Here is a 17,572-nt window from a genome sequence, read left to right on the forward strand (position 1 = left end):
AAATTCGGCAAACTCAAATCATCAGTGACATTTGTTTCTTTTATAAGCCTTTTAACTGTAGATCAAATATATTCAGTAGTGTTTTGATCACAGTGGTAATGGAGGGGCGGATGTCGCAAAACATAATGCCCATTTTCTTTTATTGTACTATTTTGGGGGAATGCTATCAGTTAGCAATCAGTCCAGCTTTTCACATTTTCATGTCACTACATATCCCATCTTTTATCAACCAATCAATAATTGCTCTATATCCATACCAATCCATATAATTTTGTAGGTTTTGGCTTTGCAACGTTCATATGATAAGGAATATTCACCATGGCAATGATACTTTTCGACTGCAAATTTTGAATGAGTTGCTTCAACAATCATTTCTCAAATTTTTTGTAGTTCATTTGGCCATAGTTATCTCTGCCTTTGAGTGATGCTTTGCAGATTAATTGAGCACCAGGAATAAATTCTATGGATGAGCCAGCATGTACAATAATCGATTGACTTTTGGAATTAACATTTATTTCGGCTTTTGGGATTGTATAATTTTGCTAGCATTTTCTAAATGTTAAATTGCTTGGCAACCAACCCATGTTCATCAATAAAAACTGGTTGACATCCTCTTTTTCTATACTGCTTCATTTTTCACTGGTAATTATTCCTCCAAAACACAATATCAAGTCTTTTGATGAAAGACCCCAATGATCCCCTCCCCCTTCGTGCGCTCATTTCTTTTTGTAAAAATTTATGGAATGTGATGCTTTCCTCGATGATTTCTTTTTCCATTGAAAATTTGTCTTCTCTCTCAACACAGGAAGTAATTTTCTCCCAAGTGTTCTTTCTTTTATTGGACATAAAAGTCTTGAATTATTTGTCAAATACATTTTTCATAGTCATCAATTTCACAATTTTGATAATTAATGCTTTCCAGGTGTTCTCAAAACTTTTGTTTCATCCAATTTTAAAATTTTTAAAAGTCTATCCTTTCTTATATTGAAAGGGCATTTTAAAAGATATTAGAATTTAAGAAACGAAAAAATTATTAAATGCTTTTAATATTAAGCTTAGAAAATGTTAAATATTAATAAATATAAAACTAAGCTAGGCGAATATAAAGACACATGCAACTGCAGCTAAAGCAAGGAGATGAATTATCAACAGTTTTTGTATTGCTTCAAATTGACTACAAGAAGAAAAAAAATCCACATTGCTGTATGGTGAAAAATTTTCTTCTGGCAAACACAGTAGTTATCCATGAAATAAAGGAAAATATATTTTTAAATGAAAGGTGGGGTATTGTGCTCTAATGACATTCTAAAGAATCCATCTTTATTCCTTTTTTTTTTTTTAATTGATGAAAAAATGCTTTTAATGGTTTCTTTTTTTAATACTTTAAATTCGTGTGATATTATTCCCTTATTAAAAGGGTTTGTCTTCCTTTTAATTTTTGATTATTACACAAAATTGTTCCACAGATGTTCTTTTTTTATATTTCAGATGAAATGGCTGAGCTTAAAAGTGGTGTCAATACTGTATTACTTTCATCAAATCAAATAGGCCCAACTATATGTTAAGTGTATTGAAATAGTCTTAGTTATATCTTCATTCACCCTAAATATATACTAGTGCATAACTGTATTCACAAAAGAAACAGCCATGCAGAATGGTACTTATCCTTGGATGACTTCGTCTTCCCTTGGCCAGAAAGGCTGGCATCCTGGCTACCAGGCCAGCCTAACAGATCTATTTTTAAAGAAGAACCCCCTTCACTTTGGAACTGGTATTTCACAATTGGCTGCTGCTTCAAGTTATATAGAGAAAATGTCCCCATCCAATGAACAGATGCCGAAATGCCCCCATCCTGATGCTAAAGATAAACCTTATCCATGTGACACCTGCCAGCAGTATTTATCAATTCTTAGAACAGATGGTGCTTCAAGTAGTTCAAGCAGACCATCTATCAGTACCCCTGTCAGCATAGGATCTCCACCAGACCGCAAATCAATGGGACTCCCTTCTTTACCAGGTCCAGTAAATCATGCTGACAGACCTTCAAATGGATGTGGCCCAGGCATGATACCAGGCCATCAACGTCCAAGACCATCTCCAAACAAACAGTTCCTCTGCCCTGTTTGTCATAAACTGTTTACTCAAAAAGGTAATCTTAAGACCCATATGATGATTCACACCGGAGAAAAACCATACGCATGTCAAGTCTGTGGCAAGAGCTTCACTCAAAAAGGTAATGTGGATACCCATATGAGAATCCACACTGGGGAAAAAAATTTTGCCTGTGAATCTTGTGGGAAACGGTTTACACAAAAGGGCAATCTTAAAACACATATCCGTAGTGTTCATACTAAGGAAAAGCCCTTTGCTTGCAGTTTATGTGGTAAGAGCTTTTCACAGAAAGGTAACATGCAGACACATCTGAGAACACACAATAAAGATGACAGATTTCCATGCACCATGTGCGGAAAAACTTTCTCCCAGAAGGGCAATCTCAAAACTCACATGCAACGTCATACTGGACAGCTACCTTCTAAGCGGAATTTCAACTCTCGTAGTGGCAATAATCCTAATGCTGTGAGGCGTATGCCACAAACAAGCGCTCATTTGCCTCCTTTTAATTTTCACTCTTCATCAGTTCTTGGCCAAGGACCATCTCCCATCAGCTCCCCTATAAATCCTAAAACACTCTTGTCAAAAGTAGCCACACATAATCAACACCTGGATATATCTCGAGCTGGCATCAATCTCACTTATCCGCAAGAAAGCCATGGAGATTGTAAGTCCCCAATGACATCACCCATGCCTCTGGTAACATCTTCTGCTGGCTTGTCCAACAACCAGTCCCAGTCTTTCCATAATGCCCCCTCCAGTCCCCATCCATCTCACTTGTCCAGTCCATCGCCTGTTGATGACTTGGCCATGGCTCATATTCTCCAAAACAAACAACATAGCTCTCACCCACCTACTCCAAATCACCCGGATACAGTTTCACGTTCACACATGCATTCCCCTCCTAATGCCACTGAGCAACGGATGACTAGCCCCCCGCCTGCTCCAAGCAGCGCTTCCCATACCAATGCCTCTGAATCGGAAGAACGGCCATTTTATTCTGCACCACCAACTCCCGTTCCTGGTCCATTTACCACAGCTTCTCGTTGGTTATCTCATGAGCGCACTCGTTACTACGACAGTTTCCAACATCACTCGGGCTTGAGCCCTTACAATACGATTTCTCAACATACTACTCCTCTCTCTCGATTGTCTCTCTTAGCTTCTGGTTCAGTGGCTCATCATAATCTTAGTAATCAGCATCAACAGGATAATGAGAAACAGGGTCATGGACAAGACTCTCAGTTTCATTCCATAGGCAATCCTGATTTTTCTCAATTACTCGATTAAAGGTTTATTAAAGTAGTGATTTTGAATGAAGAATTAAAAAAAAAAAAGTGTGATAAAGATATCTTAGCATCATCTGCCATGATTACTGGAACTGATGGCATAATTCTTTAATTTTTTAAATACATGGAAATATTGTATGTTTTTTAAGAGCTTGTTTTATTTTTCATCTGTAAATTTTGTCATGAAAAATTTATGTTGCTCTTTATTTTAAGAAATGGATTTTATGTATATATTTGATATTTTATGAAAATTTCATTCATGGACAAGTGAAAAAAAAAAGAATAAAGTAAATTAACATTTTGGTGATATTTCACATTTTAGAAAAAAAAAAAAAAAATTTTAGTGGATTTAGTATTCTGCACTTTTATGACTGATATTTGTCATTGTTTTGTGAACAAAAAAAGAAATCTATGAATGTTAAAGCATTTCAGCTGTCACTGAAGTGCTAGCTCAATACAATAGGCCTGTCATTATTTGTTGCATATGAAACTTGCTGAAGACCAAAATATTTGTTGTGTTTTCCTCTGAGTGTTAATTATCTGGTGTTAATGTGCATTTTAGGTGCTTTTCTTCTGGGCATGGGAACACAGTACTGCCAATTTTAACAAGATGTTTTTATCTTTTAATTACTGTAAATTTGCTGTTAAGTTTTAGTATCACATTATCATATAGACCTTGATATCTCTCTGGATATTTACGGTGCTCTCTAAAATAACTATGGCCTACATACGACTTTATTTGATGTAGTACTTTAATAGATGGTGAACATTTTCCTGCCTGGCACATTGTATAAACATGAAGTTATGCTCAAATTAATGTAATACTAATAATATATTTGTGTCTTGTTTCATATTCATGGAACATGCATAATCACATAACTGTTATCTATTTCTATCTTGTAATCTTTACCAATAACTGTTTCGTAATTGACTCAGCTGCCAGCATGAATCCATAAATATATCAATATATATATATATATATTATTTAATGTGCATTTGCCGTTGTATTAATGTTGTAACAATGGTGTTCAAAGAGTATTCACTGAATTGGAAGATTGTCTCAGGAAAATTTGAAAAGTTGCCTTGAGTTTGAACAAAGTGAGCTCTTACTGTAATAAATCTGATATTGGCAAAAAAGTGCATTGATAGTTCATGCTAGATATCTACTTATATTCATCTAGAAGAGATTTTAAATCATCCGAAAAATTGAAACAAATATTGTAAAAGATTTCATACAGTAAGCAGTATGTAAAGTTCTTCAACGTGTTTTGAAGTAATTGTTGCTGGTTTTAGTTCCTGGCATAAATGATTGCCCTGTTTGTCAAAGGGCCAAATCTGTGTTTTTATGCAGGTTTACTTGTTAGCAATTATGAACTGTAAGTCAGTTTTGTGGTTCCTTTTTTGTTTTCTAGAAAAGATATGGTTAAGTTTCTTAACTAGGTGTTTAATCAGCCATGGAATATTTTAATTCTTGGCTGAATTTTTACAATTGTTGATGGTAGTTGCCATAGCAAGATAAATAAGGATTTTTGTCTGATTCAAATTTAGTGAAATTTCTTGGTGATGCTATGGGATCAGCATATCTTGTTTGTGATACAGATTTGTTTCTTATTTCTTTAAGATTTATTGTGAAAATAGTATTAACTGGTTTTACCCTTCAATGTTGGAATATTTGTTTTACTGATACCTAAATCTACAGCCCTAGAAGTTTTTAATATAAGATATTTTTTTTGATAAAGACAACTCTGATAGTTGTTTGAAAAAAAAATTACCTTGAATCATGCATATTTTTTTTCTAAATAAATAAAAATTCAAGGTATTAATGTATAGAAATTTTCCAATCTGTTTATGAAGAGAAAAGGGTGTATTTTTTATTAAATTTGATAACATGAAATTTATTTTAATTGCTGAATATTTTTTCTGTTTTTATTTTGCAATTAGTAGAAATTGCCTTTTAAGCTATTTTTAACAAACATCTATATAATGCTAGAAAGTTTACTTGAAAATTAAAATTCAAAATACTGATTTAAGTTTACCTATTATGATATTCATATATTGAAGGGCAAACTGAGAGAAAATGATACTATTTATAATAACTAATTTCATTTATGAAATTGGCCAAAAAAGAAAAGAAAAGAAATACTCTGTAACTGTTAGTGTATAAAAATTCTATGTATTATGTTATTCAGTCATTATTTTGAATTCTAACTCCATGATGAAGGAAATATTCTAAATATTCTGTGTATACTGTAAGCTTGTAGATTGTTATTTTTATATGTGTATATGGTACTTCCTTTGTATGTCAAACATTGATTTTGTTCTACTCTATTCTATAAAGAAAGACATGTGCTAAATATATGTGCTGAGAAATAGAAGGCAACTGTAAGAAGATTACCAACATAGAACCTTAATACATATTTCAAACTAGAATCCAGTGCCAATGGTTTTTGCTTATGAAGAAATTATACTTGTGATAATTCGGTGCTAAATACGCATTTGAAAGATATAATTTTCTCTATTTCTAGTGAAAGGATTTAATTTCTAACTGTATGTCATCTATAACTTGATACATTAGAATAGCTAAAATATTGGGGAAATTCTTTAGGTGCTTTTGGAATTTTTATAATTATTTAAACAAATTACATTGATATTTTCTGAATGCCTTAAAACATAATTGATGTCTAAAGCAGAGTACTATGGAAATTTGATAGTAATTTTTCCTGAGACCCGCAGGCTGTTTTCTTTTTTTTTCTATTGCATAGTTTAAACAATAAAGAAGTACCATATATGTATAGGTTTGCTTCTATTAGAGTTTTAAAGATTTGTGCTTAGTGTGCTTTCCTTTTACCTAGAGCTTCTTTTTTCCCCCTGTTTTAAAATTTTATTCCGGTGCCATTTATTGGGCACTTGAAAGTATAGTTTTTTACTTTTTTCATAAATTAATAAATATAAAGAATATATTTGTTGTGATTGTGAACTATTGTTGTTGTGGAACCATTGTTCCAAGTATATTTGTATTATGTGAATAGAAACTGAATGTGATGTGACTGCAGAAACTGAAAGATTTTAAAATAACATTAAATTGATGATAAAGTTTGACTATGGTGATACTATGATGTTCTTCATGCTTTTATGCTGTGATAATAGTAATGCAATAATGTAGAGGGTCTAGTTTAGTGTAGATAGTGAAGAACTGATTTGCTTGTGTAAGATTGATTGTCTTTATGTAATTATTGTGATTTCAGAATCTAAATGAAAACTTTATCATCAATGCTGTTATTTTGTTGTAGGAATATTATAAAGTTTGTATTTTGTGAAATATAATCAAAATGGCTGCTTGTGCAGTCAGTGCTTGAATGTATGCTCAAAGGACAGAAATGAATGAATCAAAGTTTTAATGCAAGCATATAAATTATACATGATTTTGCTAATATTTAATTTTATGTTAAGTATTTGTTGAAATTTCAAAATATTGAATTAGTATTTGTTTCTATAAAATAAATGCTTATATTATTTATAAGAATTAAGCAGAATAATTTTAAGAATATAAAATAGGTAAAGATTGGAATTAATAAGTAGTGTGCATTTAGATATTTTTCTTAGAAATTCTCATGCTCTGCTAAAGAAAATGTGCATGCATTTTACAAAATAAAATTTATAAAAACGAAATTGATATTATGAGATATTAAAAAGTAATTGGTTAAACTTCTATTTTTACCAAAGAAATCAAATGTTATTTTCCAATATTGCTTATAAATTCAAACAAAAATATATCAAGGTATTGTATAATTTTACCTATAGTTAAACTTTAACTGAAACCTATCTCAAAAGGGGAGGAGGGATCTTGAGCAAAAAAAAAAAATTTAAATTTATAATGATTATATTTCAAATTGAAATAGGTATTAGAAATAATATTCTACTACAAATGTTATTAAAAAGCCTTATTGTGATGATATTTCATTGAATTTGTTTTATCCTATTGTCATTTTCTTTTGTGAATTCATTTGAAGTTACAAAAATACTAAGGTTTGTCCCTCAACTTGAAAAAAATAAAAATCCTTGTATCAAAAAAAAAAAAAAAAAAAAAATTGAATTTACTGTTTAAGCAATCATTAAATCTCAAGTTCCCACAAAAAATTTCAATACTGAAATTTGTAATCAAATTTTATCTTCTGTAACAAAGAACGAGATTATTACAATTAGTCTTGTTGCTATGTTATTAGAAATATTAATCAAATATTTTTTAATCAATTTTTTTGTTGTTTAGTAAAAGGAATTAAATGTTGCTACTGAGAATTAAGAACAGTCATGAATATTCCAAAAAATTAATCTTAACATATTTCTTTTATTCAAATCCTATTGCCATGTTTTCCAAATTAAGCAATTATACACAAGTAGAAAATATCTTTGATTCATATAACCAAAAACAAAAGAAGTAATTTCATTTTATTTTGTAAAGTCCCACATTTAGTCAGCATAAATTGCTATTTGTGAAAGTATGTATATCTTTCAAGAGAATCCAAATGTATTTGAATTGTTCATGCATTATTTGTAATGTACCATAGAATTTTTTTCAATCCAAAAGTGCTTTAAAATTGCTAAATCTTTTGATACATTGAAGTGATATTTTAAATATTCTGTTTTACTTTATTTGTTCCAGGATAATTTATGTATTGATTCATGTTAAATAGATTTCCATTTTGAATGAGATTTGTAATGCCCCTGTCTTATTTAATTTTTTTTAACTTGGTCTAAAGTGAGCTTTATGCTTAATTTGATTCTGAGAGGAAAGATCTAATTTTTTTGTTGAAAAACATTATTTATGAATGTATTGTTTTATCTAAATATTTTATGTTCCAAAGAATTTTGATATTTATCATGATAAAAAAATTCCAAAAATAATTTAAAACTTTACTTGAAATTATGTAATAAATTTTGCAATTGCTTGCATTGATTTATTTGAAAAATTAGCTAAATAGGCGTATTAAATTAGGGGGAGGGTGTAATTTGTCTTTGGAAAACGGTCTTTCTGCAGTCCTCAGTATTGAAGATCCCATTTAAAATTGAAAAATATTAAGAGAAATAATGGATAATGCTGATTTTAGAGTGAGTTGATAGTTCCAAGGGTATCCCACCATTATTTCTATACTAAGGTCTCAAATTGTTTTATAAAAATGATAATTGCTAGTGTTTGGTTAAGTTTAATTAATGAAAAATACAGTAATATGTAGCACTCTGAGTTCTCGTACACGTTTGTACATACATTTTTTTTTTAATTGTTCTATCTGAGGAAATTATGGCATCTGTTTTAGAAAGTAGCCACTTTTACCATTCTGTATAAAGCATGTACAATCAGTGATCACTTTTTATCATCTGTTAAATAAGTTTCAAGAGTAAAAATTAAATAATGCTGCTCCTTTAAGATGAGGCAGCTTTGTTGTGTTTTGTAAAGTAATTGATGATGTTTGAAGACACTGAATCCTTTTATAAAATATTATTGGGTTCAACTTCATAAAAACTTATGGAACAAACACCTGCTGACATTATTTTAAAGAAAATAAAAATGTTTGTTACATTTTATTTTGCCTATTATCTAGTCACTGCCTTTATTTAGATGATCAATATTGAAGCCTAATTAATTGCTTAAGTGACTCATTTAATATTATATTTATATATTTCTTCAATTTTTTATGATAATTCTTGTATATTATGTAAAACAATGTATGTTTTCTTTTCTTGATTCCTTTCAACTAACAGTTCTAAGGAAACTTTTTTAATTTCATATATTCTAAAATATTTAAAAGTTTTTTTTTTGGATGTAAATAACTATTTTAACTCATTTAAATTTATTTTAATATAATTTTTTTAAAATTTCAAATGCTTTTATTTAATTTTAAAGGTAGTGACAATATTTTATGATATAAATTTAATTCGGCAATTATTTTGTGATAATTTGTGTTTCTGATGAAGGAAATAACATATTTCTTTCTATTCCAAGTCATGATTTATATAAAATGTGTTTACAGAAGTGTTGATGTGCATGAATAAATAATCTGTTGCATCAGATACCTTTAATAAGTATTATCTTTCATGGAAGTGTTAATTTCTTTTGTATTAGAAGCAAATTTATTGTTAAGTTATGTGAATAAAGTGCATTTGTGTTCCCTCCCTTAAATGAAGAATCAAAACTTTCTCTCTCTCTCTCTTTTTTTTAATGAAACTGTGTTCTTTTAAATTGAGTGATTTATTTGCATATATTTTATAGCCTAATTTTTACATGTCTTTAAAGTGTGATATTCTTTGTCTTTGAGTTGTTATATATTTTGTGATATTTTCTGAAACTTTATTGTAGCTGTGCTTTTCTGCTTATATTGATTATTGTGGTGGGTTTATTTTTTGTTTTGCAATTTTGCTTTATTTAATCAAAATATGTTGCTGTTACTGTGTTTATATATTATTAGCTTGAAATAATATAATTTATTTGTTGGTTCTTGTTTTTATCAAAAAATTGTGATAAATTGTTGTAGTCGTAAAAGTTTAAATAACTGTTGACATGTCCTTTTTTTTAAAAAATGACTTTTTTTAACAATTGATTTTAGTAATTCATGTTAGATTATGTCAATAAAACAAAAAAAAGAATTTATACACTACATTAGAAAAGTAGTGCATTTATATACATAGATTTCAATTGTGTAAAATAATTGATATATGGCAAGATGATATTAACTTGTGTGTTATGAATCAGTTATTATTAATGGAATAAAATAATGCAGCATCATTTTTTTAAATGTGTTTGAACAGTAGTAAGCTTCATAAGATCCTAATTTGTCTGGATTGAATTATATTTCACTATCAATTTTTCATATTTTTGACAAATGTGAAAACAAAATGATGCTTTCTAGAAAATTGAGAAAGTACCTTTTCATTTCAAATGAGATTTAGCACTTTACTGTGATGAAATTTTGCTGAATTACGAATTTTGGGTGAGCTTCATTTAGAATAATTGTGTGTTGCATATAATAATATATGTTAATAAGTTTTTCTCCTCTCAACTTTGAAGCATCAGCGTTTGTGTTTTAAATAATTTTTCTTCTTTTTTTTGCTTAGCTGCACTTTGCTTGTATTTTTGCAATAAGAATTATGCTAAGACATCACATTTATCTTGTGCTTAAATCATTGATGAAGAAATATAGAGATTTTTAAAGAAATTTTTCATGTAAGTGATTTAAGAAAGAATAAGATAGTTTAAAAATTTAATTTTAATTAGGAAATATACTGTTGAAGTAATTTATTTGATTTCAAATTTATCGAGCTTCTTTCATTCATAATTCTGACAAATTCATTTTTTGCATTAATTGTGTTTTAAGTATTTGTTATTTTTTCTAATAGTTCCTATTGCATGTTGGAAAATGTAGAAAATTCACAGTTCCTATTTGATGAAATTGATTAATTTACAGTTTGTTATGTTTTAATTTTTTGAACTCCCATGATGCCATATGATTTTATCATCACTAGTCAGTTATAAATTACCATTGCAAATCATTGGTATTTACTCTTTTCAATTGGCTCGAAATTCATGTTCATATATGATATCAGATTTATTAAAGTACGTTCATAATAAAAATTATAATCAACATACAAACCTTAATTTTCCTAAATCTGTGCCACTACTGACTTTTCTGTGCCATAAAAATGAATCGAAAGCATATTTTCAATTTTGTCAAATTGAGAATTATGCTGTATATGTTCCTACTATTTTTCTTTTCAAACTGACATGCAAAAAGAAAAATGATTGCTGTTTTCTAGACTACTTTTTAATAAATTAGTTTGAGGTATCTGATGCTTTTTAAAAAAATTAATATAGTGTAATTGCACTTTAAATTCAATTAAACATGAATAACGAAGATCTGATTTAAAAAAAAAAAACTATATGAGCTGGTTTCATTGAGATAAATTGTTTTTCAAATACATTATTCCCCAAGATATTTGCCTGTGATCAAAATATTTCATTTTTACTTTTCAAACTTTATTATTTGAAAACTACTTAAATGATGATTAAAATTGTGTGCTTGCTTTATGTGTGGCATTAATATGACTGTAGTAAAGCTTTTTGTGTTGCTGCATAGTTTTGCTGTCAATGTTGATAGTTTCAGCTGTAAATAAAAGTTTAAAATGATATTCTGTTGCTTTTTTTTTTTTTTTTTTTTTCTGTTTTACATCTTTTTTTTGTTTCATCTTTCAATGTCTGTGATATGATCATATTTTAGCGTGATTTTGACCCATTGTGATTATATTTCTCTGAACTGTCTTAATAAATGGAGGAAAAATTAGTCTCCTAAAATTATTTGTATTTTACTTTTTTAGATACATTTTTTGAAAATGAAGTTTGTGATGCCTTCATGTTCTTCTATTATAGTTGATTTTGAGATTCATTATGCTATTTTAATATTACTATTATTTGTAAAGTATATTGTATGATTATTTGACATGCATTCAACAGAAAACTAATTTTGTCCACATGAAATGAATGTAAAGGATTTTTCCTTCTCTGTTTCATATATTCTTGTGTGAATTTCTGAGTGTTTTCATTGTTTTGCATTCATAAATTTAGTGATATATTTCATGCTTTTCTCCCTTCCCCTTTTATGGCGGACACATACTCAAGGTAGTACAGGGTATCACTGCAGTGTGTTTGTTCCATAGTTTAGTTGCTACTTCTAACTCATTAACTGAGATATGTGATTTTGCAAGGTGCTTGTTTCTCTTTGTTAGGGCTCGTAATCTGAAATTGTCTGGAATTCACTGTACATTTTAAATAATTGTGACTTTTCTTCTGACATTTCCTTGCATTATTCAGACTCCTCGCTTGTCTAAAAATGTCATTTGCTGTCTTGTGTGTGCCGAAAACATTATAATCCTTTATTGCATTTTATACATTCTGTGTTCATAGTTATCATGCATGAAATTGTAGCAGCTTTTATGATTGATTTGTTGCAACTATGAGTTGCTGTTTTGTTCACAATTCCACACATTGTTTTAAATTAGCTTTACAAAAGAAAATAAAGCTGTTGCTTAAATTTCTTTGTCTCATTTTTTTACTACACAAATTCAAACAGTATAGGATATCTCAGCTGTAAGTATCCAAAATTAATGGTTTATATTGAGAAAACGACATTTTTAAATTAAGAATATGTTGCATATTTACAGCAGATTGCTCTGTTTCACCACTGATATTCAAGATTACTGTTTGACAGATTCTTTGGGTTGTTTCATAGCATTGCATGCTGTTCTTTCATTGAGTAAGTATACATCACAAGGTTAGTAGTTTCGTATATCCTTTAGCTAGCTGAATGATGGACATTCTGTGTACAAAAAAGAGTGTAATATGGAGATATTCTTATCCAAATCCATTCTACTGCAAAATAATTGGAATAAATTTTGATTTCAAATAAATTGAAAAGTTTGCTTCTTTTTTGACATTTGCATTTACTATAACAAGTTTACTTACAAGTTACTATACAAGTTATTTACTTATAAACAAGTTTTATTAACCAAAAAAGTGAACTTCCATAATTCAGCTGATATTAATAATTTTGTCATTTCTCAATATAAATTATTATTTTTGGTTAGCTTTGTGTAATAAACCATATTATAATAATATCCATTATTATTGTTTCCATAACTGATTTTGATATTACAAAAATATTAATGGAAAGGCATATTCAGGATTTGCGTTCATATTTATTTTTTCCCCCCTTTCACTTGATTTTTTTTATAGAATAAGCTTCAAAAAATATTTTGATTTGAATCCTACATCCTTGGTAATTAAATTTTTTATTGGAGCATTGAATTTTGTGTAATTTATTGGTTGCTCTTGCATTCTTAGAAATTAGAGAAAATTCGAATACATATTTTACTTTCCATAGGTTTGAATTCTGATAATGAGATAGAATGTCGTATTTTGATGTTCCCTACTCTTTCCAACTTTATAATCCTTACATAATCACATACCGGATGATGTTTACATTTATATTATTAAATGGGAATTTCATTCTCAACAAATGTTAATTTAAAAAAAATACTCCATGTTTCAAGTTTTTAAAAAAATTAGTCAAAAGCGTAATTTTAAATGACAGAAAATTTATTTTTGAATTAACATTATTTGAAATACTAAAATATATTCTATAAAAACCATAAATTAAAAATTCGGAAGAATGAAATGAAACTCAAGTAATGAAATGTGTCTCATATATTTTATTCAACATTTATGATAAAATTTTTATGAATAATTTTTTTTCAAACAAAAGTAATAATCCTTGTTTACTATATTTTCATTCTTTTGTGATTGTTAAAATTACTTATGACTACACTGCCATAATTTTTGCTATCTAGGTTCTTATATTAAACATTAGAAGTTATGAAAATTGGGAAAGGGCATTGTGAAATGATAGGAATTTTATCTAGTAAAAAAGTTCCAAGAACCACCTCTGGATAGCTCTGTGCGGCTGTCTCGGCTTATTTGCATAAGCCGAGTAAACCATAGTAATCCTGTGTTTGCGCAGCAGGATATGCGATATAAAAATGTGATAGTCGAAGTTCAGTCATGTTTCGTTTCCAAATTAAGGCTGATGACGTTGATTATGCAGGAACGTGCTATACAAATGGAATTGTTTTATCAAAACGATGATTCTGCTATCGAAGCTTTGGGGAAATTTCGGTATGTGAAGAAGTTACGTAAAGATCCAGTCACTATCCAAGGATTAAAAGAGGGATTAAGAATTTTGGTGTCGCAGGATTATTGTTCGTTCAGCCAGAAAGGACGAAGGTGTGTTACAGCACAAATGTGAGTGATGTATGACCCAAGTGGAGGAGAACAGGATATCCTGTTGGGCAGCACTAGTGTTCGGCGTATTGCAATAAGTATTAACCAATTTTTTTCCACGGCTCATAAGACTTTTAAAAGGGTGTTACGTTACTATCCCTATAAACTGTCGCTTGTGCAGCAATTCTTAATAGCCGATAAACCTTTGCGTTGTAGTTTTTTGTGCAATATGAACTCCAAAATGAATGGCTGTGGAATATTTTTTGGATAGATGAGAAAACCATATCCATTTGGATGGTGCTGTTAATGCTCGTATTTGGTTACAACAAACATGAATACCTGCAAATGCCATACTTTTCGCATGCAACGGTTTGGTGTAGCTTTAATGCTTCATTCGTTCTGTGTTCATTTTTTCCCCCCGAAGAGCTCAGTGCCATAAGTCACCGTTTAATGATACGCATCGTTATTGGAGTAATCAGTGATTGCGGCGTTGCAAGCTCGGTGATGTATTTCAACATCTGTGTTTATGCAGGATGGCACTTCACACATCACTCCTTTTTGCGAAAAAGTACCCCGTCGTCATTTCGAGACGTTTCAATCACCAGTTGTTATTTTCCTACAGCTTGATCTCCCAGATCACCAACCTTGAATCTTTGCGACTTTTGGTTGTGAGAATACCTCAAACACTTTGTCTATCGTGATCCCCTTACATCTGTCTTCGAACTAGAAGTAGCGCAGTATGCTATATGCATAACATTCCCCAGCATACATTACTTTTAATAGTTGGATTTCACGCTTTCATGTGGTGGTCAACTATGGTGGACATCATATCGAGCAGATTTTGTAAAGTGGAAATTGTTAGATCTGGTAAATTCTTGTTATGTTCTCTATAAAATGCCATCTAGTGGTGGGTTTTGAAACTTTTTACTAGATAAGCTTTTCCTGATGTCATTAACTGGTTTTCATAAAATTTCTCTGTATATTATTTGATACAGACGTCTCGCAAACGTGAACTTTAAGTATGGCCATCCTGTATATATGTTTAAATTTGATAAGTCAGAGTCAAGTGGTGAGGCCTGTAGAGCGCTGATACACGCATTTATCTTTTCTGTGATTAGAGATTTTTATTATTTTTTTACGTTTCGCAGCTGGGCTAAGTAGAAACGCGATAACAATATAAAAGTAGACCTAGATTTAAGGGCCTTTCTGCTTCCGTTTCGATTACCCCCCCCCCCTTCCTTTCAGTCTATGAATGTCCATTCATCTGCGAGTTTTAAAAATTAACAACCATTAGTACAGAATTTCACTTTCTTAACTCATTGTTTATCTTTCTAGTCGCGTTTTAACGACACGTCTCTATCATCTCGACGGCTTCTGACAACATTATTCATTGACTAACGTAATACAGGCTGGTTCTGTCTCCTGGCTTTTTGAGTTTCCTTGACATAGCAAAAAGAAATTTCTAGAATGATGGTTCTATCTTGAGTCCTAATGGTCCAAATTCTTGTTGTTTCCAAAATTTTCCATTTTGTCGCCAATGATCACCAAGGGGAATCATCTATTAGAAATATCTGTAAGAATGTATTTCTTGCCAAGAGACTTACTGCACTGCAAGGAAATTTTACAAACTAGTAACAATATGTTATTCTTATGAATCAAATAGCTAATGAACGTTTTACGAAATATTAATGGATGTTCAAAGTATTGGATTTTAGAAATTTGAAGAATGGGGAGTTGGTGTATATTATGAAAAATTATTCTTGTAATATTCTTTTTGATTCATTATTATTTTAATACATAATAAAGCAATGCTCAAGCTTTATTTGACTCGCTTCTATACTTATTTGTTGGCCTATTAGAAAAAGATAATAGTTTCTATGTGTCCAGCTTGATTATTTTTGTCTTCCAATTTTTCCAAACTTTATTTATGTTTAAAATTGTAGTTCACTTATTTGTTCTTTTAATCTTCTCCAATCATTTTTCCTCTTTGTATAAGTGAAAAATATTCTTTCCTTTCAAACTAAAAAAAAAAAAAAATATTCATTGCTGAATTTTCTTCTGATTATATCTATATCTGGAGAAACAGTTTTTCTGTTTTTGTGAATAAACTGAAAATCATGTTTGAAGAATGGGTTGGCAAGTATTTGTTTGAAAATTATTAATTAAATATTCCTTCTGGTTCACCACATATTTACTCAAATTAGGAATATGAATTTTTGACAAACATTTGATAAAAATAAAAATAATACAGATTATTTTTCCTTTTTACAAGTGAAAAATTGCTGCGAATTAAAAAATCAGAATTCAAATGCCTTTTTTTTTTTTTTTCAAATATAAAAATATTTACAAATTAAAATTTAAGAAATTTGGTTGACTTCAAATTAAAACTACTATCTTGTTATATGATTATGTCTTACATTTATATATACACACCTTCTTACTTTTTTACACGAAAGTATATCCAAAATATTTTACTGGTTAACTTATAATTAGATATCACTAAAATCCATAAATCTTGATTAATGAGGAAGTTTTAATAGATTTTACAGGATTACTCTTCTCATCATCTCAACCATCTTCATATAAGTACACACAGGAGAAGAAAAAAAAGTTATCTACTATTTACTAATACTCGAATTATTAAATTAATTAAAGTAATCAACTCTCCAGGGGGGCACAAATTTGGAAGTAAGTTAATTTCAGAGTAATTTAACTTTTTTATATAATTTACTAAGTCCGTGCCCACAAGCTAATATTCAAATTAAAATCAAGTATTGTTTAAATTTGAAATATTTTTCTAGTATATTTTTTATTGTCTTTTGTAAATTTTATTTCATATTGCTTTAAAATTTCGATTCTATAATTAATTAGAATTTAATTACGTTAAAAAGTTTTTCCGCTTTAATAATTTCCATTAATAATAATAATTATTGCATACAAATTTAAATTTAAATTTTGAATTCTTTTATATATGATATACCGAAAACAAATCTCTCAAAAATAATTCTCTGGTTTAATATTTTACTATCTCAGTTTGCAGAAATTTTCTAATTAAATCTACTTATATATAAATTATAATACTTAAAATAATAAGTATAAAATTTGAGTATATATAAATTATATATACTTAATTAAATCTATTAAATATATCTGACTTTGGAAGTGGGAGAGTGAGGAAAGGGGAACATGAAGCTTCCATTATATGAGTGTTCCAAAAGGACTTAATCCCGCCTTGAATATGGTTTATTTTTTCACGAACCAAATTTATTCGAGAAAACAGGAATTTAATATTTTTCAATTTTATGATAACATCAGTTCTAATTTGATGTATCATTTGTGATTCGCCTAT

The 17,572-nt window shown here is 29.3% G+C and overlaps 1 protein-coding gene across 3 annotated transcripts in view; it reads left to right on the forward strand.

Annotated features, from left to right (window-relative positions):
- LOC129965869 (zinc finger protein 628-like) overlaps positions 1-9,040 on the forward strand; it is a 30,448-nt gene extending 21,408 nt beyond the window's left edge. For all 3 annotated transcript variants that reach the window (XM_056080120.1, XM_056080118.1, XM_056080119.1), the window contains exon 5: positions 1,489-9,040. In XM_056080120.1, coding sequence (XP_055936095.1) covers positions 1,648-3,402 — 1,755 coding nt within the window. In that variant the 5' untranslated portion in view covers positions 1,489-1,647 and the 3' untranslated portion in view covers positions 3,403-9,040. The remainder of the gene's footprint in view (positions 1-1,488) is intronic.
- The last annotated feature ends 8,532 nt before the right edge of the window (positions 9,041-17,572 follow it).

Source organism: Argiope bruennichi, chromosome 4, assembly GCF_947563725.1.
Source record: "Argiope bruennichi chromosome 4, qqArgBrue1.1, whole genome shotgun sequence".
Taxonomy (NCBI): Eukaryota; Metazoa; Arthropoda; class Arachnida; order Araneae; family Araneidae; genus Argiope; species Argiope bruennichi.